The sequence below is a fragment of the Protopterus annectens genome, chromosome 11.part0 (genome assembly GCF_019279795.1).
Source record: "Protopterus annectens isolate FY-2018-M chromosome 11.part0, PAN1.0, whole genome shotgun sequence".
Lineage (NCBI taxonomy): Eukaryota > Metazoa > Chordata > Ceratodontiformes > Protopteridae > Protopterus > Protopterus annectens.
In genome coordinates this window covers 704,520,012-704,545,508 of record NC_056745.1, presented here as the reverse complement: position 1 = coordinate 704,545,508, position 25,497 = coordinate 704,520,012, and the positions used below count along the sequence as shown (strand labels likewise).

Below are 25,497 nucleotides of genomic sequence, written 5' to 3'. Positions count from 1 at the left end.
TTTACTGGTCATCAGCAAGTCAACTGGCAGTGAAATACTTGGTCTAGGGCTCTAAACCTCTTCTAAAGCATCAACAGAATAGTTTGGTGTGAAGGTACCTCTTGCAGAGGCTACCACTGCTGTGGAACAGCCTCCCCCATCCACATAAAACAAAGTTCATCCTTGTCCGTATTCAGGTGCAACTTAGATCTCTGGATGGGAAACATAAAATATATCCCAGGACTGCCCCCTGTACTACTAATGGACAGAGGCAACTCCTAAATGCTTTATCTCCTCATATTATCTATAATATGACCACAGTTATTCTCGTTATGGGTAATATATAATTACTGACTACCATGGGATGGGTAAAGCCAATATATAACCAAATAGGATAGGTTATCTCAAGGGAATCAGCTAGTCTTAAAATGGTCCACAAGTGAAGCTAGCCTAGTACTTACCTACAAACGTATTTACTTAAATGATTGCCGCTGGCCCTACTTTTGTGGTCCTACTTCTGTGGAAAGTACTAGTACTAATCAGAAATGTTAAAAGTGTACCTGAGAACCTGGATACAGCTTTGGATATGGTACTATATATACAAACAGTGGGTGGTACTATATATACAAACAGTGGGTGGTACTAAATATCAATGAAGGATATTAGACATTTCTTTCCCATTTCTGCTTCGGACCGCCAAGGACAACACTGGTGATGAAAGAATTGCTGTTTGGACCCGGTTATGCTCTAATTCTACTACTTCGTGTTACTGTAAAGCAGTATACTCCATCCTGACCTCCCCCCCTCACTGCTGACCAGACAAAAGCCCAGGGAACTTAAAGTTTCACCCAAAACATAAAGAAAATCTCCTGAAGGGAACCAACTCGTGCTTCCTATTGGACGCCTCTACATTTTACCTGTTTTTTTACTGCCATATAAATAATGCAGTATACTCCATCCTGACATCCCCTCTCACTGCCATCCAGACAAAGGCCCAGGGAACTTAAAGTTTCACACAAGACTTAAAGAAACAGTCCTAAAGGGAACCAACTCGTGCTTCCTACCAGAGGCCTCTACATATTACCTGTGTTTTACTGCCATATGCAGTATACTCTAATCTGACTTCCCCCCTCACTGCCGTCCAAAGGCCCAGGGAGCTTAAAGTTTCATCCAAGACAAAGAAACGCTCCTGAAGGGAACCAACTTGTGCTTCCTACAGGACAGCTCTATGCATTACCTATTTTTTACTGCCATATAAATAATGCATGTACAAACTGTATTACATTAACAAAGCTTTGAAACAACTGTTTTACTACACCTAATGATCCCTCATACATCACCACTGCCCCTATCTAGTTCCTCTCTCCCCTCAGCGACCCAGTCTAGTAACAGATGTTCTATCGTGCCTTTCTGGTCACCTCTTTCTGCTCCACAAACCAAGTACCCATTCCATCTATTGCATATTTTTACTAACTTCATCCTACTTTATCACAATTACACTTCTCTCTCTGGTGGGGTCTGCTGCAATCTCTCCCACTCCTTACAACTCTCGTCTCACTTGCCTATACTTTTCCTTTAACTTTTCTTCTTTCACCCTACCCTAGCACTGTTTTTATCAGCCTAGCCCTTGCCACCTTTCCTGTCCATCTCTTCTGGTGGTTCATTACAACAGACTTACCTGCTTTCTGATTGTTTTTTTCTCAACTAGTCTCAGCTAGTCTCCACTTTGCCTGGGCCACACACCTCACCCCCCTACTTCTCAACCCCCAACTAGTCTCAGCTAGTCTCCACTTTGCCTGGGCCACACACCTCACCCCCCTACTTCTCAACCCCCATCCCCTCTCCTTCTCCTAAAACATTAAATATCTACTCCTTCAATATTCAAAGCCTTGCAAATAAGATCACAGACCTACACTCCTAGTTAGCTAACACCTCCCCCCATATCCTAACCTTGTCAGAAACCTGGTTAAAACCACACATCACAAACATCGAAATCTTACCCCTGGCCTTAACATCTTTTGCTCTGACAGAATTAAGAAAAGGGGTGGAGGTGTTGCCATCCTCTACTCTAATCAACTTAATCTCTACCCACTTTTCAATTCTTTACCCAGCTTTGACCCTGATGAGCATCTTCTGTCATCTAAACTTAAAGAAAAATTTTGCCATAGCTTCTATCTACATATCCCCAGAAAACAATATCCCCATCCTTAAGAACATACTCTAATGGGTCTCTCAAAATGTAACGTATGAAACCATCATCCTTGGTGACAACACTGACTGGATTAAACTTACAGCTATAACTCCTAATCTTAATATCAACCTTCATGGCTTCCACCAACTCATCACCTCCCCTACTTGCATCATACCAAACTACTTGGCACCATAACTGATTATTTATTAAAATTTGACCTACACATCCAACAATGCATTGAAAAAAAAACAGAAACTTGGCCTACTTTACAGAAATTAGAAATTCCTCACACCTACCTCCAAAATTTCTCTGGCTCTGTCATTTCTGTTACCTTGTTTACTCTATGCTGCCCCTATTCTTACTAACATTCAATCTACTCTTTTGTCCAAACTTGAACACAACAACATAGCCAGATTGGCCGCAAATCTTCCTTAGAACTCTCACCACTGTCTCGCTCTTAAGAAGCTTCAATGCCGTGAATTCTCTCATCAACTACTAATTCCCCAACTACAGATCACACATTCTGTTCTCTACAATCCCTCTTCCTGCCTGTCTCCAACCTTCTGCCTTACTACAACCCCTTTCAATATCTCCAATCAGACATCTTCTTGACATCTATAAACCCAAAAAGAACATTGGAAAAGTCCATTTACAAGTACTCTATAGCACATGTTTGGAACACACTTCCCCCTAACATAAGAAATATCTCTCAACACCACCAGTTTAAAAGAGTTAAAATACTACCTCCTAAATACGTGGTCATGCCCATGCCAACTTCCCACTTGACATCTCTGTATTCTCTACTGCCCCTCTATTTGTATCATTTCTCTTTATATCTATTAGAATTATTTCCTTCTATTTCTCTTACTCCTCATTTCGCTCCTTTACTATTTGACATGTAATACAGTGCTTTTATACTTTTGACATTATATGGATGGAACCTTTAGCTTCAAAATTATACCTTCACTACTGTTATACCACTGTTATGTATTTTTCTTGCTGATACTTTTATTATATAACTTCTATTACCTTTTATTACATTGTATATTATTGTAATGGGAATTTTTCTAGTAACATATAAGGTATTGTGCTTTTGGATGTATACTGGAACTTGCTCTCTCGGATTTGGGAATTGTACTCTGTATCTTTTTGGTTATTGTATTTTTATTATATTTCTATTGTATGTATGTTGGTTGCAGCTTTTCTCCTTGGGTCTCCACTGAAAATGGGCCTTTGGTTCATTTGAAGCAACCCGGTTAACAAATGTCAGATAATTTTATTTAATACATAGACAAATCAGGCAATATCATTAAGTCATTAAAAACCCTTTTCTAGTGACTCTGTCAAGGATTCTTTGACCTTTCCATACATCAGATTAAAGTGTTTTTTTCTCAATTCCACTCAATACTGGGTTAATAGATGAAAGCAGAATTATTATGTACCAGTTCAGCTGCCTGATTGTGGTGAATGGATTTCATATTGAAACAAATGAAGTTGTACAAGACTGGCTGGCATGATATAGCACTGACGCTTGGTACTGAACATTGCCACTAGTGTGAATGAACTTCTGTGAGATTTGCTGCCATAGTGTGGTACAGTGGTCTGGACCTCTGTGGGACTGGCTACCATAATGTGGCACAGAGGACTGTTGCAATACTTCACTCTTCAGTCATCTCTGCTGACTGTCATACAGACAGACTTGCTGTGGTGCAGCACTGTAGCCAAAATCCAGTCTGTGTGATGTGACCACGATATGTAATATACTCACCAGACGTTTAATCTGTTAGGGTAATATAGGGAACTTAGTTCAGTAAGTATTCTTGTGGGGAAATGTTTAGGTCCATTTTAGTCATGTAGTACATGTTTGTTCTGCTTATACATTTTGAGTCCATTTTAGTCATGCAGTACGTTTGTTCTGTTTATACATTTTGAGGCACTTTCCTAGAACTTAACAATAATCACGTAGTATTAACAACAACAAAATTCAGGAAGAAATACAGAATCAGGCAAGGAGTTCTAGACAACAGCAGTGCCAACATAACAATACTTTGCTTGTTTGTGCTGTATTTGTTATCCACCATTCCTCCATTACTATTGACTCCTGTGACATGTACCATGTCTGTTGTTCATATAGTGGGATATTGAACTCTAAATGCTTCTTTTAATGATCCAATGAGTGTTGCCTTGGGCCTTTATGTGACCCTTTCCATCTTTTAGGCATCACAGATTTTGGAATGTAGGGACACCTGACACTGGAAGACATATTAGGCAGACCAAAGAAGGTCCACATACAGTATCAACAACAATCTAGTGTCACCTCAGCCTGCTTTGATCTAAATACAGTCTGTGGTCACTTGATTTGCACTGTCAGAATTTATTCAGATCATCAGTTTAGAAATAACAGTTACACAGGTACTTGTTAATGCTGTTTATAAACAGGGCCATACTCTTCTCAATGCACACCACATGCTCAGACACTGTACATTAGTCATAATGTAGTGTGTTGCCACAACCCAAGGTAATACAGGGATACTGTTTATACCATACCAAGTACACCTTCAGACTGCCAACAGTGGTGGCCATGACAGCTGGTTAGATTTCTATTTTGTCACAAACTTTGACGCCTAAGGAATCACAGTGAACAAATGTGGTACATCATGAGATAATAATGGCTGCATAGGCAAAAAAATTACTGCCTACACACAACGTATGCATGTGAAATAACTGTAGCATGGCTAGTGTACTTTAAATAGTTATAATGAATAAAGAGGACCAGTGGAGTGAATGCTCAACGGAACAACAAGCTCAAAGATAAATAGTTAAAAACAAACACCGCTGAGCAAAACAATGGAGGATTGCAGTCTCATTTAAATCACAAGTAGCTCCTAAATCCAATAGCCAATGATGTAAATAATCCAAGTGCAGGCGAGGTATGTAAAAAGCAGGTTTATTAATAAAAAGAGGTGAGCGCTTTCGCATGAGCTTCTTCAGACCTATACAACTAAACTGTCTGTAAACATCAGTTTAAAAAGCCAAAATGGCGCCAAAATCCTGTCCATTATTTAAAGGTACATGGCTCATTAAAAATATCATGTAAAAAAGTCATATATAAAATTCCTATACACCATCATAAAACAGTACGGCATTTCAAAACAAAGCCATTCATATTCATATCCATTATTGGAATAAATAAATCAAAAGTATGTGTGACAGATGGGGGGGGGGAGGGAAAAAATTTTAGTAACATAACTATCAAAACATTGACAGAGCATCTATGCATATAAAGGTTCAAAAAGACCCTACTGGCCACAAAGTAAAAAACTCTTCATAGCCTCTTAACATCTTTTGGACAATAACCTTCTTGATTTCAGCAGAGGTCGCAGGGGAACCCTTCCATTGAGACCTGGGGTGATATCTGCCCTAAACTTAATAATCCAATGGATTTCCCTGGTCTCTGTATAATTGTTAATGTCCCCTCTCCTGTATGTCCTTGAGATCTGTTCCAAGATCCTGAACTTAAAACGATGCTCTTGACCTTTGTCATTAGTGTGTTTGGATAGTGCATTATGTGTAGTACCTCTCCTTGTGTGGTATACATGCTCACGAATCCTATCCCTCAGTGTCCTATTGGTCTTGCCTACATAGTAGGCTGGACAGACTGTGCAGCAGGCTAGGTAAACTACATCTCTGGACATACAATTGCCCCTCGTCCTGATGTAGTAAATACCGAACCATATGGATATCGGAAGACAGGGTCGGTTTCTATATATGGACAAAAATTGCATTTGTCGCATGTGGTCATGTAGGGACCCAACAAAGCAGGTGGATCATTATGGACCCTTGGGTAGCAGAGCAAACTCTTTAAGTTCTTTTTATTCCGGTAAACGAATCTAGGTCGAGTACCTGTAAAGCTCTTAATAGTTGGGTCAACTGATAAAACGTGCCAATGCTTAGAGAAAATATCTTTAAGTGTACCTACATCCCTGGTGTAAAAATGGGAAATGCAATTCCATTGTCCATATTTGAACCGCCTCTTGGCTATCCAAGCCATCACTGGCCTCTCCAGCGTATATTTCAACAGCACCATCTGAGAAATATGGTTTCGCTCTGTCTATCCTCAGATCTGCAATGCCCGCCATCCCTCTGGAGATATCTAAGTGGTCATAGCCACGTTCCCTCAATTCGCTGCTAAGGTCTCCTAATTCACTTGCCAGATGACTGTCTAGGGGTGTATATCTAGACATCCGCATTGATTGTCCCTTCACTATGTTCTTGTATACATAGCCAGGATGCATGCTCGAACGATGCAGCAGTGTATTCCTATAGCAGGTCTTGCGATAAACACCCGTGTTGACTATCCCACAGGGTAATTTATCAACAAAGACATCTAAAAAAGGAATAGTGGTCTTCGACCAAGCCATAGTAAACTTCAGAAAGGTGACAGACATGTTGATCTGTGTAAAAAAGAACTCTAATTGTATTGTAGAGCCACTCCACACAAGGAAGAGATCATCCACAAAACGCCTATAGAATGGTACTGACTCCTGAAACAAACTATTCTGAAACAAGAAGCTATGTTCCCACTCTGCCATCACCAAGTTGGCGTAGCTATTGGCACAGGAAGTGCCCATAGCTACGCCATCCTTCTGCAGAAAAATCTTGTCATGGAAACAAAAAAGATTGGATTCTAAAATAATAGCCAACAACATAAGAATCAAATCAACATCATACTTCAGAGGGAGGTCGGTTCTCCTCAGATGTGCACCTACCATTGCTCTACCTTCCTCATTGGGTATAACCGTAAATAAGGACTGAACGTCCATGGTGACCCATATGAGGTCTTCAATTCCAGAACAAGTGTTGATATATTGGTAGAAATCCAACAAAAACTGTCTGGTATCCTTAAGAATGAACCTATTGGCATCAACCAATGGTCTGAGTTGTGCCTCAACAAAAGTGACAGGGGTTCAGTTGACCACCCTCTCCCTGCAACTATGGGTCTAAGAGGTGGATGTAGTGAATCCTTATGGATCTTTGGGAGACCCTGAATGGTAGGTAATAGGGGATGAACCACATTGAAAAATTCATATAGAGAAGTATCAATAACACCATTATCAAAAAGACCAAATAATATGGAGCGTATGCTCTCAATGATGCTGTCCACCCTATCATTGGTAATAGGAACATAAAACTTGTCATCAGCCAACATTAGTAGCATATCATTATTATACCTGTCCATGTCAAAAACTACAATCCCACCTCCTTTGTCTGCTGGTCGGATAATAATCTCCCTGTTGTTACGTAGGGAGTCCAAGGCCCTACGTTGTTACGTAGGGAGTCCAAGGCCCTACGGTTATACCCAATGAGGAAGGTAGGGCAATGGTAGGTGCATATCTGAGGAGAACCGACCTCCCTCTGAAGTATGATGTTGATTTGATTCTTATGTTGTTGGCTATTATTTTAGAATCCAATCTTTTTTGTTTCCATGACAAGATTTTTCTGCAGAAGGATGGCGTAGCTATGGGCACTTCCTGTGCCAATAGCTACGCCAACTTGGTGATGGCAGAGTGGGAACATAGCTTCTTGTTTCAGAATAGTTTGTTTCAGGAGTCAGTACCATTCTATAGGCGTTTTGTGGATGATCTCTTCCTTGTGTGGAGTGGCTCTACAATACAATTAGAGTCCTTTACACAGATCAACATGTCTGTCACCTTTCTGAAGTTTACTATGGATTGGTCGAAGACCACTATTCCTTTTAGATGTCTTTGTTGATAAATTACCCTGTGGGATAGTCAACACGGTGTTTATCGCAAGACCTGCTATAGGAATACACTGCTGCATCGCTCGAGCATGCATCCTGACTATGTATACAAGAACATAGTGAAGGGACAATCAATGCGGATGTCTAGATATACACCCTAGACAGTCATCTGGCAAGTGAATTAGGAGACCTTAGCAGCAAATTGAGGGAACGTGGCTATGACCACTTAGATATCTCCAGAGGGATGGCGGGCATTGCAGATCTGATGATAGACAGAGCGAAACCATATTTCTCAGATGGTGCTGTTGAAATATACGCGAGAGGCCAGTGATGGCTTGGATAGCCAAGAGGCGGTTCAAATATGGACAATGGAATTGCATTTCCATTTTTACACCAGGGATGTAGGTATACTTAAAGATATTTTCTCTAAGCATTGGCACGCTTTTATCAGTTGACCCAACTATTAAGAGCCTTACAGGTACTGACCTAGATTTGTTTACGGAATAAAAGAACTTAAAGAGTTTGCTCTGCTACCCAAGGGTCCATAATGATCCACCTGCTTTGTTGGGTCCCTACATGACCACATGACAAATGCAATTTTTGTCCATATATAGAAACCGACCCTGTCTTCCGATATCCATATGGTTTGGGTATTTACTACATCAGGACGAGGGGCAATTGTATGTCCAGAGATGTAGTTTACCTAGCCTGCTGCACAGTCTGTCCAGCCTACTATGTAGGCAAGACCAATAGGACACTGAGGGATAGGATTCGTGAGCATGTATACCACACAAGGAGAGGTACTACACATAATGCACTATCCAAACACACTAATGACAAAGGTCAAGAGCATCGTTTTAAGTTCAGGATCTTGAAACAGATCTCAAGGACATACAGGAGAGGGGACATTAACAATTATACAGAGACCAGGGAAATCCATTGGATTATTAAGTTTAGGGCAGATATCACCCCAGGTCTCAATGGAAGGGTTCCCCTGACCTCTGCTGAAATCAAGAAGGTTATTGTCCAAAAGATGTTAAGAGGCTATGAAGAGTTTTTACTTTGTGGCCAGTAGGGTCTTTTGAACCTTTATATGCATAGATGCTCTGTCAATGTTTTGATAGTTATGTTACTAAAATTTTTCCTCCCCATCTGTCACACATACTTTTGATTTATTTATTCCAATAATGGATATGAATATGAATGGCTTTGTTTTGAAATGCCGTACTGTTTTATGATGGTGTATAGGAATTTTATATATGACTTTTTTACATGATATTTTTAATGAGCCATGTACCTTTAAATAATGGACAGGATTTTGGCGCCATTTTGGCTTTTTAAACTGATGTTTACAGACAGTTTAGTTGTACAGGTCTGAAGAAGCTCATGCGAAAGCGCTCACCTCTTTTTATTAATAAACCTGCTTTTTACATACCTCGCCTGCACTTGGATTATTTACATCATTGGCTATTGGATTTAGGAGCTACTTGTGATTTAAATGAGACTGCAATCCTCCATTGTTTTGCTCAGCGGTGTTTGTTTTTAACTATTTACTTTAAATAGTTGTTTTGACTTGGTTGTAGTCAGTTTCCTCACAAATATAACTGTAGTATGCCTAGCAAAGAAATTTAGAGCAATGATTGTCCAAACTCCAAAGCATGGAACAAATCATATCAAGAAATCAACTCCTACATCATTCTGCTTTAATAATTGTACTACAACAAGAAATTGTCATAACAAAAACCCAAAGTGGCTAAAACTAGAAACAAAACTGTGAATGGGACCTGTATATTGAGCTAGTAATGAGTCAGACAATGCAGATAAACAAAATCAGAGCTGATTCATTCATAATGATTATGGTGTAACAAAGTGCTTTATATGTACTTTTATGACAACTTTGATCAGGCTTCCATTCAGAAAAGAAAATTTAAAATGGAGCAAGTGCAGAGTACAGCACTATAACTGTACTGACATCGCTAACACCTGCTGATTACGATTGCACTAATATCTCTCTGTGTTGTTGCTGATTTTCCTACTGTCTACACATTACTGCTTCAATTTTAATGCTTTCTTCACTGTAACTTATTAACCTTTGTATTACTTGTACGTTGTGTACGTATTTATGTATGTTACAACTGTGTATGTACCTTGCATTCTACAGCTTTTCTGTCGGAGCCTCTACTGAAAAAAGGATTCCCAGTTAGACAGACTTTCTCACTAAACAGAAGCAAGAGAAAGCACCCCTACGCTACCAGGCTATAATTCATTCCACACCTTTCGGCCCCAGAACATGGACTGAAGCTCCAAAGGCAGTGGTGTCCCCATATTCATAAAGGATATGCACATCTCCAGAGTAGTAGCCCAACATAATGCATCCGAGATACTTCAGGTGCAGTTAACATTGGCTAAGTCAGCGATTCAGGTCATAGCCTGCTATAGGCCCCCAACCATGTCCCAAGACTCTCACTCCATGCTCCTAAGCACCCTGGAAACTATTAGGGTCCAACCCAACACTCTCATACTAGGTAACTTCAACTACCCCTCCATCAACTGGGAAAACTATTCATGCACCAGTACACTGGCCCAACGCTTCCTGGAATTCATCAGTTCCAATGCCCTGGACCTGCTCATTCTTACCCCCACTAACGGAAGCAACATCCTTGACCTGGTTATTACAAACATGGGCAACCGTTGCTCTACACCAATAGCCAATTCCTCCCTGGTTAGATCTAACCACAAACTAATCACCATGGAAATCCGCATCTCACCCACACCCTCTGCAAAGGCAACCACCATGAAAAACTTCTCCAAAGCTGACTTTGGGCTCCTAAAGATAGAGGCGGATAACTTCACAGCACCCATGTCAATGCAAGACAGATGCATGACTGCCGAACCATACACCAATGCACTGTACGAACATGTACATAAATGTATGGAACTAGCCATACCCAACAGAAGCAAGATTCTCTCCTCCAAAAAAAAGCCAATCTGTTGGTCCCCTGCCTTTAATAAGCTCTACAACAGAAGGAAGAAACCGTTGCAGAAAAAGGTGAAGTACCAAGACTCGAAAAACTCCCTTATTAGCCTCAACAAAAAGTTGAGATCCCTCATCAAAACCTCTAAAGCCAGCTATGAAGACAGAATTGTGGCAGATACTAAAAACAACCATAAAGCCTTCTACAGTTATACCTCCTATACTGAGCCAACAGATATTGCCAACATTCTGGCCAACAGATACAGTGCCAACTTTACCCCTCTCTCCCCCAATAAAGGACCAATCACAATACTAAAGGAATGCCAGGCACCCAGCATTACTGCAGCACAGGTTAAAGATGCATTGTTCAATGCCAAGATTGCAGCTTCCATGGCACCCGACAATATCCTTGGATATGTTCTATATAGGTTCATACTAGGCTATCTGCCCTAGGGCATTTATAAGCCTAGCCAGAATGTGTTTGGCTTTCGCCACCCATTTTAAATTTATTTTGCTATGCCCTTTTTCGAGGTTAGTATACTGTGCCTCTGTCTAACAATGACACAGAAGTGATACCCGGGGTAAACCTACGATCTCCCATCCACTCATCAAGATTCCTCTTGAAGAGAGTCAATGAGGGACTCTGCCTAACCTGGACTGAGATTTTATTCCAGAGTGAAAGGAGCCTCTGGGTTGTGAATCTGTCCCTCCAGCATGTCCTATTTATTTCAGTGCTGAGGTTCAAGTCTCTCGGCGTGGCTCGATGGGATTTGGATTTTCTGAGGTGCAGCATGTCCATTAATTCGGGTTGGACATGGCTTTATCGTCAGGCACAGATCGCCTCTGAACAGGCGGTATGCCACTGAGTAGAGCTGGAGTTTCTTTAACTGGGCAGCATATGGCATCTGTTTGAGCCCTTTGATCCTCTTGGTGAGGTACTTTTGGGGTCTTTCCAGTTGCTGCAGGTGTCTGGTAAGGTACATCCCAAAAGGGCACTGTACTCAATTATGGGCCTGATGAGGGATGAGTAAAGAGGCACGATGACCTCCCTGATCTAGATGTGAATCCCTTCATGATTAGGTGGGCTATATAAAATGTTTTTCTAACCACTTTGGCCACGTGGTTGTCAAATGAGAGATTGCTATCAACTTGGGTCCCCAGGTCCCTAATTACTTCTTCTGTACTTAATGGATTACCACCTATGTGGTAATTTGTGGGCACTTTGTTTTGCCAAAGGGATGACTATACACTTTTTGGCATTTAGCTTGAGGCCATGGCTCTGGCACCAGTTGTCTGTTTCTATGAGGCCCTTTTGGAGGATGCTTGTGTCAGCTGGAGAGTCGATTATGGCGCCCAGTTTGCAGTCATCTGCGAACTTGGTCAGCCACAGTCCTTCCGTGTTGGCCTGTACCTCCGAGAAATATATACCGAACAAGAGAGGTCCCAGGACTGAGCCTTGTGGGACACCACTTGTAACTGGTTTGGAGTCTGACATGGCTCCAGCAATTCTAACCATGTGGGTTCTGTCCTTGAGCCAGTTTGCAATCCATCTAGTGACATAGGGGTTTATATTTAAGCTGGTGAGCTTATCTATAATGTCCGAGTGGGGTATTGTATCGAAGGCTGTTGCGAGGTCCAGGTAGCCTGTGTGGACCACCTTCCCCTCGTCAATGGCCTTGGTGACTGTTTCAAAGAAATTAACCAGGTTTAAGAGGCAGGATCTGCCCTTAACAAAGCCGAACTGGGTAGGATCCAGTGTCTGTAGGTCCCCAATATCTTTATTTATGAGGTCCATGATGATCCTTTCCATAGCTTTGCAGACCAAGCTAGTCAGGCTTATGGGGCGATAGTTTCCAGGATCCGTTGAGGCACCACCTTTATGGAGAGGGACCACTGTTGCTGTACGCCACTCTTTGGGCACATATCCTGTAGTAAGGCTGAGATTGAACAGTAGTTTTATGTTTGGGTTTAGCTCTTCTTGGAGTTCATGTAGGGGCGCAGCCGGGACACCGTCTGGTCCCACTGATGCTGTGTTTTTGCTTTGGAGAGGGCGGCTCTTACCTGAGCATCTGAGATGTCAAGGGGGCAGCACTCTGCTGGGATAGATATTTGCCCTTTTGGTGGGGAGGGGGGGGGGGTTTGCGCTGAACCTGTCAGCTAGGAATGTTGGCAATGTCTGTGGGTTCAGTGTATTTTTTGTCATTTTGGACTAATTCTGAGCATATCTAGGAATTACCACCCAGGTTCCTAACATAACTAAAGAAAGCCTTGTGATTATCCTTAGTGTCCTGTGCAATTTTTCTCTCGAAGCTGGCCTTAGACAATTTTATGAGTGCCCGTAGTTTTTTGCTAATACTGATCAGTGATGCCTTCCCTTTTTGGGATTTTGCTCTATCATTTAGTAGCTTCCTCCTTCTATTGTATAGTTTGTTTATGGCTGGGGTCCACCAGACAGGATGTCTGCCTTTGGAGGATTGGGTCTTGGTTTTATTTGGGATCGCATGATCCATGCATTCCTGAAGGTGTTCATAGAATGCGTTTATAAAGGATTCTGCGGTCTGGGCCGTATTTTCCACAGGCCCGGGGGCTTTGAAGGATTCCACCTCGGTTTTGAGGAGTGTGAAATTTGCTTCAGAGAAGTTTTTCACTGTGGTTTTCTGGGCAAGGGGTGGGGTCGGGATGTGAATATCCATTGAGATTAGTTTATGGTCTGATCTTACCAGTGAGGGATACACTTCTGGTCTGGAGCATAGAGTCCCCATGTTGGTGATGATCAGGTCCAGTATGTTTTCCCCTCTTGTGGGAGTGGTAACAAGTTGTTCCATAGCATTTGAGTTTATAAATTCTAGGAACCTTTGGGCTAGGGTGTTGGAGCTACAGTAATGCTCCCAGTCTATGTTTGGGTAGTTGAAGTCGCCCAATATAATGGTGTTTGGAGAGACCTTCATATTTTCCAGTGTTCTCAGAAATGCCAAGTGGGGTTCCTGGGTTTGCGAGGGTGGTCTGTAGCAGGCTATAAACTGGAGGGCAGTTTTACCCACTGTTAGTTGCACATGGATAGTCTCTGATGCTTCGTACGTTGCCACCAACCTGGAGGTGTGGGTATCTTTGATGAATATCGATACTCCCCCTCCTTTTGTGGTTCGGTCCAAGTTTTGGGGCTGAAAAGCATGGTATGAGGTATAACCTGGTAGTGCTGAGGTGCTCTCGGGAGCCCTGAACCAGGTTTCTGTTACTGCACAGAGATCGATGTTCTCCATGCTAAGGAGAGTTTCGAGTGCGTGCATCTTGAGGTTTAGACTTCTGGCGTTGAGTAGCATTACTCTTAGTTTCTTATCCCTTGTGATAACTATGGAGGTGGGTTTGTCTTTTCAGCCTTGCCTAAAAAAGGCACTATGGGGGTAGCAAGAGCCTTTGCCAATATCCAAAAGCCCAGGGGTGACAGGTGTAAGCCGTCCCTAGCGAAGCATCGTGGCTTGTCGAGCATATCATCCCAAGCTGACAGGCATTGGATCCCCTTTGAATGACACCAGTACTTAAGCCAATTGTTGAAATTGATCATCTTGTCTTCATATTGTGGCATCATTCTTGGTGAGGGTAAGATGCTACTCAAGGTCAGGGTCATACCGGCCTGGGCTACATGCTCAGAGAGCTCCTTTATGTCTCTTTTCATGTAGTCCAGGGAGGTAAGTCTCAGGTCATTCATACCCGCATGGACAATGACTGAGTCATATTTGTACTTGCCTTGGAGTGACCTGAGTGCTTGTGTTATGTGGCGGATCCTAGCGCCCGACAGGCTGCTCACCGTGACCCTCTCCTTGTTCAGCCTGGTGAGCGGGGCGTCAGTGTGCCTGACGATAGAGTCACCTATTACACGTGTATCAGGTGTGTTGTTTAGTCTTAAGGGCTGTGACTGTTCAGCACACTGGCTTTGTGAGATATGTGTTGCACGTGTTTTGTTTTGGGGTAGCGGTTGCTTGGGTGTCTGCTTTAGTGGTCTCTGCAGATTAGGCAGATCTTTATTTACAGCCTCCGAGTATGTTTTTGTGTGATTATGTGTTTGGTTTGCTGTCGTGGTAGGTCTATGTGAGACTGGAATTGTAGTGAGTGTGGTTTCCTTCTCCTCCTGACTGGTTATGCCAGTACTGAGGTGAGAGAGCTTAGCCTCCAGTTTGGCTATATGGTTGCATCTCTCACATGTGTTGGAATTTGTTGGGAGGAGGAGAGGGTTGTCTGTGTACATGAGGCAGTTGTAACATTGCCTCAAAATTCCCAGATTCACCAGCTGGACCGGAGAGGAGATTGACAACTGACCTTTGGACATGCTAGAATAATATTGGGAATTCCTTAATAATTGAAAACAAGGGCCAGTGGGGAGTGAGGGTGTAGTGCTTTTAATTTTTAGTGCTGACTTATATAATTGCTTTAGCAAGTGCCAGGTAACTTAAGTGCAATGTGTTACAGGTAACTTAAATGCAAAAACAACAAACAGTAACTTTCTTTCAAGTGAAACAAGGAAATAAGTACAGTAAGCAATGCAGATATCACTAGTGATCCACAGAAGCGCTGAGAAGCCGCGTATTAGGTGGAATTAGCGTTCCAGGGAAATAACAAGCAAACAAACAACAAGCATATAAACAAAGCTAGATTCAGTAGGCCTGGATCTAGTCTATGCAACAGCAAACAAGGTGTACCAATTTCAGTAAGATACAGTTCAAATATTCAGGCACTATAAACCTTTAACCAGAAATTTCCAGCTCAGAAGGGCAGAGTCCAGCCTCTTCTCCCACAAGAGTGCAGACCACGAACCTTCTTAATGTAAAATAACTGGCCTGAAGCCCAAGTGCCTAAACCAGAACTAATATACTTTAAGAATAACAGACACTGGGCTCTCAATCAGCAGTTCCCAACTTAGAAGGATGAAAGCCACCTGTCCTGCCACCACAGTGCATGCCACAAACCTTCCTAATGTAAAACAACTGTTCTGAAGCCCAAGTGCTCAATTCAAAAGACTTAGAATGATAGCTACACTTTAATCAAGTTACTACCAAGCAGTAATAAATACAATTGAATACTCTAGAGAATGCCTGGATTAGTGCTCAACTTACACAAACAAAGCTAGATCCAGCAGGCCCGAATCCAGTCTATGCCACAGCAAACAAGGCGCACCAACTTCAGTAAGAAGCAGTTCAGATATGCATGCACTATAAGCCTTTAACCAAAAATTCCCAGCTCAGAAGGGCAGAGTCCAGCCTCTCCTCCAACAAGAGTGCAGACCACGAACCCTCTTAATGTAAAATAACTGGCCTGAAAGCCCAAGTGCTTAAACCAGAATTAATACACTTTTAGAATAACAGACACTGAGCCCTCAATCAGCAGTTCCCAACCTAGAAGGATGTAAGCTACCTGTTCTGCCACTACAGTGCAGACCACAAACCCTCTCAGTGCAAAACAACTGGTCCGAAGCCCAAGTGTTTAAACCAAAAGGCTTAGAATGAGTTACACCAAGCAGTAATAAATACAATTGAGTACTTTTAAGATGATGCAAAAGTAAAATAAAGTAGGTAGAAACACAAGTACACTAAAAGCAGATGAAATTTTTTTTTTTTTTTCTGAACAAGTGCTGAGATCAAAGAAACAGATTTGAGTGTTGAAACTAGAAAACCGGCTAGTTATAAGAAAAAAAAAACTAAGCTAGAAGGCTTCCCTCCAACACAGAAGGGCTTGGGGACTCAGAAGCCTACAAATAGTCTATACCACTTAACAGGAAAGGCAGTAAACAAGCTTAAATTTTTTTTTTCTGTTTCCCAGATGCTCTCTTTGTACACAGTAGGAGTGCCTGAAATCAGAATATGATCTCACTGCACTCAGTTGAGTGAGCAAATGAGATGGGCCCAGAAGAAGTATCCAAACACAAATTTACAAGAGGGGCGGGCAGTTTCAAGGCCACTAAGATTAACACCAAAACAACAGAGAGGGTGGCTGGGACTAACTGAAGAGCAGAGTCAAAACGTCCAGTTCAGTTAATATTCCTGCAACACACAGTTAAAATCAATTTAAATACTGTATTTTATTGAAAAAAAAGTGCAGATAAAGGTACTTAAATTCTCTTATACGTCCAGTTGAATACAGCAAGTTCTTAGCCGGCCAAAGCTGAGGTTTTTAAGCAGAAAATATTTCACACTGTACCACTTAAATAGGCAAGGACAGGAAATCAAAGAATGTGGCTACCCCCACACCTGTAATTACTAGCAAATAACAAAATTCAGCAAACACTGACTAACTTCCAGTTCAGTTAATATTCCTGCAACACACAGTTAACACACTGGGTCCCCCCTGTTTGGTATCTACTTCTCAGAAGTCCAGGCCAACATGGAGGAACTCTGGCTGACCAAGTTTGCAGACGACTGCATGCTGGGAGCCATTATTAACTCCCCAAGTGATGTAGACATTCTACAGAAAGGCCTCACTGAGGCCAATGACTGGTGTCACAATCATGGCCTTAAGTTTAATGCCAAAAAATGCGTCATCATCCCCTTTGGGAAAAACTTAGTTCCCCCTAATTAGCACATCGATGGGAGCCCACTGAACACTGAAGGCGTTATAAGAGATCTGGCAACACAGGTTGACAGCAACCTCTCCTTCGACCTCCCCATTGCCACTGTGGACAGAAAGTCCTTCTATGTGCACATCTCATTACCAAGGGTTTTGCATCCAGGAAGAAAGAGGTCATCATCTCTCTCTCTCTACTCTTCCCTCATTAGGCCGATCACAGAGTATAATGCCTCATTTGACATGTACCTCACTAGACATATGCAACAGCTGAAAAGACCACAAAAGTACCTCACAGAGGATGCAAGGCCTTAAACACATGTCCTATGCAGACAGACTCAAAAAACTCCAGCTATTCTCTGTCTTATATCATCTACTAAGAGGCAATCTCTGCTTGACTTACAAAGCCATGTCTGACCCAGCTCTGTTAGAAATTCTACATCTAAAGAAATCCCAATCCCGCCACACCACATGCTCAAGAGACCTCAACCTCATTACCACAATCAACAGAACAAGCTGGAAGGACAGGTTCATAACCCACAGACTGCCCATGCTCTGGAATAGACTTCCCATACATGTCAAGCAGAGCATCTCACTGGCCCTCTTCAACAGAAATCTTGATGAGCGGATGGGAAATAGAAAGTTCACCCCGGGGATCACTCCAGTGGCTCTACTTGACAGAGGCACTGGGAACTAACATCAGACGGCACAATGCCAGAACACTTCTATGGGCTAGGCTTGTAAAGGCTCCAGGGTCATTAGCCTAGTACAAACTTGTGCACCTATGAATACATAATAAATCAATTAACAGGTAAATAGCCCAAGCCTAAACCTTTCAAATGTCATTGATTTGCCAGAACATACATGATTTAGCAATCATACCTTTGTTGTGTTTCTTTTAATAATTATTTTCCCTGATAAACTGTTAAGGATTACAGTCAGTGATGTCATAAACTACATTATAATAGTACAAAAATCACACATTTAAACAAAACCTGTGAATTTTTTGAAGAGAGTTTGTCATGAAAAAAACGTAATATTTAAAACTTGTTCCTGACTTTTGGGCTTTGTCACATTATAATTTTAGCTTGAGCTTTGTTAAAAAGAAATTCTTGAGCAAAGAAATTGAGATGTATGTCAAACAGCCAAAGAATATATTACAAACTAGGAAGGAGTACATGTTAAAATTTCAGGAAAAAGACAGTGGTGACTTACTGTAGCCATTTGTGTGGTGCAACTTAAATTAGTATCCGTCTTGCAGTAGTGCTGTTAGTAAATATGGCAACAGCACATGAATGAGTCCCCTGCTGTGAGCTAGCAATCGCAGCAGCAAAGTGAGGAAGGGGGAAGTGAGATGAAGAACTGAGAGTTAAATCAGACACTTTAAAAATAATGAAGAATGTAATGCAGTTACAAAACCTGTACTGGGAGATGATCTAACAGGCAACCGGGGCAGTCATTGAAACACAAGAAATGGTATTTAATCCTAAGTGAAAGAAAGCAGGATGTGTCTGAAGTGTCATTTAAGATGAATGGAGAGCCAAAAGCCTTGCAAATTAGCTGCCTGTATGATGCAATTTTCCAAAACCATACACTGCATTGTGGGATACTGATATTGCTGAAAAATTAAAATCTCATCAAGATGCTGGGTCCCATGTGGGCTGACTGTGGTACAACACACAAAAATATTTAAAAATTCACAAACAGTCCCAGAGTGGTATTAAAATAAAGGGAACATCAAGAACTGATTAAATGAACACGTTTATGTTTTTTCAGTTTTTGGGTGTGGTTCTCCTTTAAGTTTATTTCTGGTGGCTGCCAAAAAAGCAGTTACTAGAAAATGCAAATCAAAATCTAAACCAACTATATTTGAGGTACTGAATACTGCAACAAGGAATAAAAGAATTGGACATGTAATCTTTAAAAAAAGGTAGGAGTGAATTACACAGAAAAAAAATGGAAAATATGAAAACAATACATGCAAAATAATGTTTTGTAGGAGGAGGAGTGAGATTTAAGGGAAGACAGGAATTGAGCAATTCATGTAATGTTGGCTTTATTATAACTGTATAAAAGAATGTATGTTATATATATTTGTAAGTGTGAAAATGTTAACTTGGTTCATTTTTTTATATAAATGTATGCTTGACTATATCTTAAATACCAACTCAAAACAAAGTATAAAAAATGTATGTGATAACACCGTCTGGAGGCTATGCTCTGATCCATTATATAAAATACAGGCCTTGATGTAATTAGTCCAGGCTAATACAGACTCTAAGCACAGACTTTTCTTCAGATGATTAAAAGCAATGTCTGCCTCAAATGCCCAATTCACTTTTAAGGACATCTTCCCGTTGCTCAAACTGGTAAGGAAGGCACACTAATGATGCAAAATGGGGTACAAATTTTTGGTAGTACTTGGCTAATCCCCCCCCCCCCCCACCATGAATGCCCTCTTTTGTTTTTTGCAACAAGGAATAGGCCAATTACACTGCTTCAAGTTTTTCTTTCTAGGGCCCAACAATCTCACTATCAATAACATCACCAAAATAATATTACCTTTTGGTGCCTAACTTGTTCTTGGAAGCATTGACAATTAACTTGGCTTCTCTCAGAGAAGTTAAGCCTCCCTGTAGCCAGGATGTGCACTCATTACTCTCAGAGACAGTAATCAGCATCACAGTGACCAAGTGCCAGCTTGCAAGAAGGGCAGAGTCACTGTTCGGGAACTATGAACTTTCTGGGTGACAGCTGGTACCCATATGTAATAAACAAGAATGGCTGAAATGACAAACTGTGCTTCAAAAAAATATCACTCAAGTTTTAAAGCAAAATGTATTCAGTTTCAAGTCAATTAACTAAAAACAATTAAAAAGAAAAAAATCAACTAATTCAAATAGTAATACCAAACTCAAATACAGAAATACAGCTAAGCATGGCATAGCAAATATTTTTGTGTTTGGGAAACAATGTCAAACACTAACAATTCCAGGAAAAATAATAAAACTTTTATATTTTCCTCTTCTATTAGGAATTCTTAGTATTATGATAACTTATACAACTTAGTTGACAAGAAAGATATAACACTGAATTAACAGGTACTTGAAGACTGTTGTGCCTAGCAAAGCACAAGATGTAAACTGAAAATCTAAATGGTAATGCTAAGTGTAGGTAAGCTACTCTGCAAATTGTGAAGACTTTTTTTTACCATAGCTAAGGGTACAGCACTAGCATCCTGGGTTTGAATATTGAACCGAGGTGCTGAAGAGCCATTTTGTTGAGAGAGATCAATGAACAGCTGATGTGGATCTACCTGTCATGAAGGAAGGTAACACCACCAGATGGTGTGACAGAAACTTAACCCAATTTATCCCATTTCTGTAAAAGGCTGCTGTTACCTCTCAAGTACAGCACTTCCTTAGCAACCTTTAAAACCAGTCTGAATGACTAGATGGGTGACTACAAATTTAAGCCAGGGATATGTGGAGAATGTCTCCTTAATTGGGGAGGAGGGGGGCCGCTGGTGTCATTCGGTTGTAAGCTTCATAAGCCCTATGAACCTAAGAAAGTCAGGTTACTTCTTATAGCCTGTATTAACTATTACTTAGATCACTTCTGATATGATCAGTATAGTGCTCTTACAGAATTTCTAATATGGAATGGCTGTTCTACGTAAATGACTTGCTCCTTTATGTGCATCTTACTTCTAAACCCTTCTCCTGCCTGCAGAATTTTATTTTAACAAACACTTCCTGCTTAAGAAACCTTACTATCATGTTAAATCATGTTAAACTTGCACTGTGTAATGTAACTTGTGCAGCTTTGCTGACATTACCTTTGAAGCGAAGTTCATACTCGTATCTTCCAGCTTGAAATGATATCACACCATCATTGTTTTCCTGGTAAGCCTTCTCCAGAACACTGCTGGTGGCAGTTGAGGCACGATGGTTTTCACCCTGTTGTATAACACACATTACGGTCAGTCGTAGCAAAATCAAAACTTTTAATCACAGAATTATTTTCTACAGTTTTAATACAAAAACAAACAGCCTAGAAATACATACAAATGTTGGTGGTAAATGCTTTTTACAAATGCCAGGCTAATATTGTACAAAATGTAATATGTCACAGAGTCCAAAGGCATTATAACCTCACAGTGACAGAAAATCTCACACACACACAAACATCCAGCTAAGGTCCCTGTCAGATATCATGGCTGACATTTTGTTTAATTTCATTATAATTTAAAAAGATTGGCAAGAACCTTATGCATAGAAGATTGTGTATATAATCTGAAGAGTCTAACGGAGAATACTAATGTTGCTAGGAGGTTGATAAAATTGCATAAAACAAAAGGTAACTTTTTCAGACAAATCAGAAATTTAGTTACAATTCTGATGGCCTAGTCATAAAATGGAAAGTGGACAGTCACGGGTTCATGATCTACTGTCAAGGTAGGCATCCTGACCTACAGCTGCGGTTATCTTCTTTGAGGGAGTCAATGTAACAGTAAATCATAATATATATGTAAAAGCACAAGCACATATGAATTAGTTTACAACTAGTAGCAGAAGTAATTGAATATGCTGCGTAGAACTGGAGACATTTACAAATACAACAGCACAGTGCCATAAAAAGTTACAGAAGTAATATGTAAAGACTAATTTAAAATTATTAAAATAAATCTAATGCACTTCACAAAACCAGCAAAAAATTGGATAAAACACTGCAAGGGGAAATCAAATAAGTGAAGTGTTCTAAAAAATAAAATAAATGAGGCACAAAGCATGCTACAAAATTTGTTACTTAAAAGATATTAAAGTCCAAAAAAGAAGCTGAATGTTAATTATTGCAAAAACAAGTACACCTTCCAAGGCACTGACTAAAGCCTATCTAGGTATCTATGTCACAGAACTAAGACACACAAATTATAGCATTAGAGACTGAAAGCTGAATAGTACTTGAATTTCTACATATGTGTGAAAATACTGTGGCAGATGTAAGCACTTATAATACTTCTGATAAGAGTAACATTAAAAACTACATGTACTTCTTTGTTATTGTTGAAAGTAAAGCATTGATGGAAAAAGTACCGACTACGACTGAAACATCCTGAGTTTCAAACAGCAGCCTCGGTGCTGGAAATACTGGGCAGGGAAGGATGGGAGCAAGGCGTCAAAGCCATCTTATCCATCCGGGGGGGGGGGGGTATGATTCTAGTCTGACAATTGTCACTATGCTATCAGCTTCAAAAGCTGCCAGGACTGGGGTTGTAGGCTTTGCATTCCCAAACTAATAATGATAGTCCATATTAACATGTTGGCAGAAGCACACATATACACAAGGAGGGTTACAGGACATCCCACTGTGACATGAGTGCTCATGTCAGCCATCAGGGAGGACTTGCGCCTCAAAGAGAAACCCTTTTTACTGAGATTCAAGGAAGCAAACCACCTTCAAGGCTGACTGAATGACAGCGCCTCAGCTCTTGCCCTCACACTGAGGAATCCTTGTAGTAGAGGGATAAATGAGTACAAGACCAATCAGAATATACTTGATCAGTAGGCATGGTGGAAAATGAGATAAGGATAATCCACCATAAGAGCTTGCAACTCGGATACTCTTCTTGTAGAGGTCAGAGCAATAAGCAAGAATCTCTCTTCTATGTCAAGAACTACAAGTCAGTCTGATAAGCTGGTTCAAGAGGAGCAACAGTTAATTTTTCTAACACAAATTTAAGATCCAAGAAGCAGCCATCTATTTTCCTGGGAGGTTTAATATGCAATACTCCTTTCAAAAATGTTTTTACATGAGACTGCATTGAAAGATGGAGATCCATGGGAAGATGTGCTGAAATGGCCTACAAATCAACTTTAGTTGAGGATTAAGACAGGCCAGAGGATAGTAACTCACACAAATATGGTAGAACCAGGGAAACACTAGCCCTAAATGGGTGCTCTCTCTTTTCTTGGCACGATCTAGCAAACATTTCCTATTTGCTATTATGTGATTTTCTAGCAGCAGGTTTTTTTGTTTCCATTTATACCCAATGCATGCCCCCAGGAAAAAAGGTGCCTAAAGGGTATTAACACTCTTATCGTAAAGTCCGTCAGCTGTAATTGTTTGGTGTCAGGATGCATCAAACATCCTGGATCTTGTGTGAGTAAAATTCTGTCTGTGAGGAAGCTTGTGGTAACGGCCTCTGGCTATTTCCAGAATAAGCATAAAGTACAATTGTGTACACTTACCATAAATGTAGATGTTAGAGTGTATTCACTGTTGCAGTCATCACACATGGGTTATCTGCCTGCAGGTAGCCCTCAGTCGACCCAAATACCAGAGACTTAGTATTTCTGCGTCAGTTGCTGTTGCTCCAGGACTGACATCAGGTCGACAGGGGTATAAAAACAGGCAGCCGATGCCATTACATAATTTTTTCTTGCCCTAAATGTCAGGAGCCCCCCCAAAAAGGGAGCTAAGTTATGGTGGGGGAAAGCACCACCAGTAAAAAGTAAATACCAATATCCCTGAAAGGGATGAGTAATAGACACAGAGAGGAGAAAGAGGGGGGAGAGAGACAGAGAGACAAGGGGGCAGGAAGGAGGGAAACCAGGCTGCAACAGTGAATACACTCGAACATCTACATTTATGGTAAGTGTACACACCTGTACTATGTTCTTCATGTTTCACTGTTGCAGTCATCACACTTGGGTAGATTCCCAAAGCTGAAGAAGGGTGGAGGCAGTCAAGAAGAGTTGAGGCTGGCTGGTATGCCATGCAGGAATGCTGTTGCAAAACCGCCCTGGATTTGGAAAAGATAGGCAGGTGGTAATGTTTGGTGAAGTTGTGTACAGAACTCCAGGTAGCAGCTTCCAGGATGTCCCTGGTAGGGACTACCCTGAGGAATGCTGTAGAGGTGGAAGTTGTTCTAGTGGAATGTGTTCTGACCCCCTGAGGGGTTGGTTTCCCATGGTGCTGGTAGCAGAAATGGATGCAGTGTGTTATCCATTTGAAAATTGTTTGCTTTGAAATGGCCTTGCCCTCTGCCCCTGGTGCAAAGCTGACTAGTAACTGGTCAAATTTCCTGAAGGGCTTAGTCCTATCAATGTAGAATCTGAGCTGTCTGTGCACGTCCAGAGAGTGCAGGATCCTTTCCCTTTTATTGTGAGGATTAGGGAAGAAAGTTGGCAAATGGATAGATTGGTTGAGAGCCACACTGGACACCACTTTAGGCATAAAGGAAGGGTTTAGTCCTGAGGGAAACCCTGTCAGCATGGAAAATAATGAAGGGTTCCACAGCCATAAGTGCTTGTAGCTCAGACACTCTTCTAGTTGAAATGATGGCCAGAAGCAAGGCTGTTTTCCAAGAGAGGAATTTTAAATCTGCTGATGCTGCAGGCTCAAAGGGGGATAGCGTGAACTTTTCCAGTACAAAGTTAAGGTCCCAAGCAGGGGTGGGTGCTCTCCTAGGTGGCCTTAAGTTGTTTGCCCCTTTCAGGAATGGTTTAATAAGAGGGTGAGAGAAGAGAGGTAGCTCAGTGTTGTAATGAGCTGAAATGGCAGAGGCATGGATCTTAATGGAGGAGAAGGATAGGCCTCTGTGGAGTAGATCTGCTAAGTAATCCAGGATTAGAGGCAGGGAGGGCAGAGTTGTGTACTCTCCTTTAGATTGAATCCAGGAGCAGTACCTTTTCCACTTATCAGCATAGGATTTCCTTCTACTGGGTCTTCTGGCTTCACGATTGATGTCCAGCACCTGCTTGCTTAGGCTGGTTGCTAGGGGAGAGTTTAAGGAATAAGCCAGGCTGCAAGATTTAGGGTTTGCAGTTGTGGATGCAAGATCTGTCCCCTCTGCTGAGAGAGCAGGGTTGGGTTCTGGTGTAGGTGCCAGGCTGTGCAGGAGTGGGTACCAGTGCTGGCGTTGCCAGTCCAGGGCAATAAGAATTCTCCTTGGTATGTCCTGTCTTATCTTGAGCAATACTCTTGAGAGAAGGGGCGGGGGGGATAGATTGAGAGATTTACCCACTGGAAGGATAG

At 41.4% G+C, this 25,497-nt stretch overlaps 1 protein-coding gene across 8 annotated transcripts in view; it reads right to left on the bottom strand.

The window, feature by feature from the left end:
• LOC122815566 (protein mono-ADP-ribosyltransferase PARP12-like) overlaps positions 1 to 25,497 on the bottom strand; it is a 981,818-nt gene that overhangs the window by 409,288 nt on the left and 547,033 nt on the right. For all 8 annotated transcript variants that reach the window (XM_044088163.1, XM_044088164.1, XM_044088168.1 and 5 more), the window contains one exon: positions 21,296 to 21,416. In XM_044088163.1, the coding sequence (XP_043944098.1) occupies positions 21,296 to 21,416 (121 nt within the window). The remainder of the gene's footprint in view (positions 1 to 21,295; positions 21,417 to 25,497) is intronic.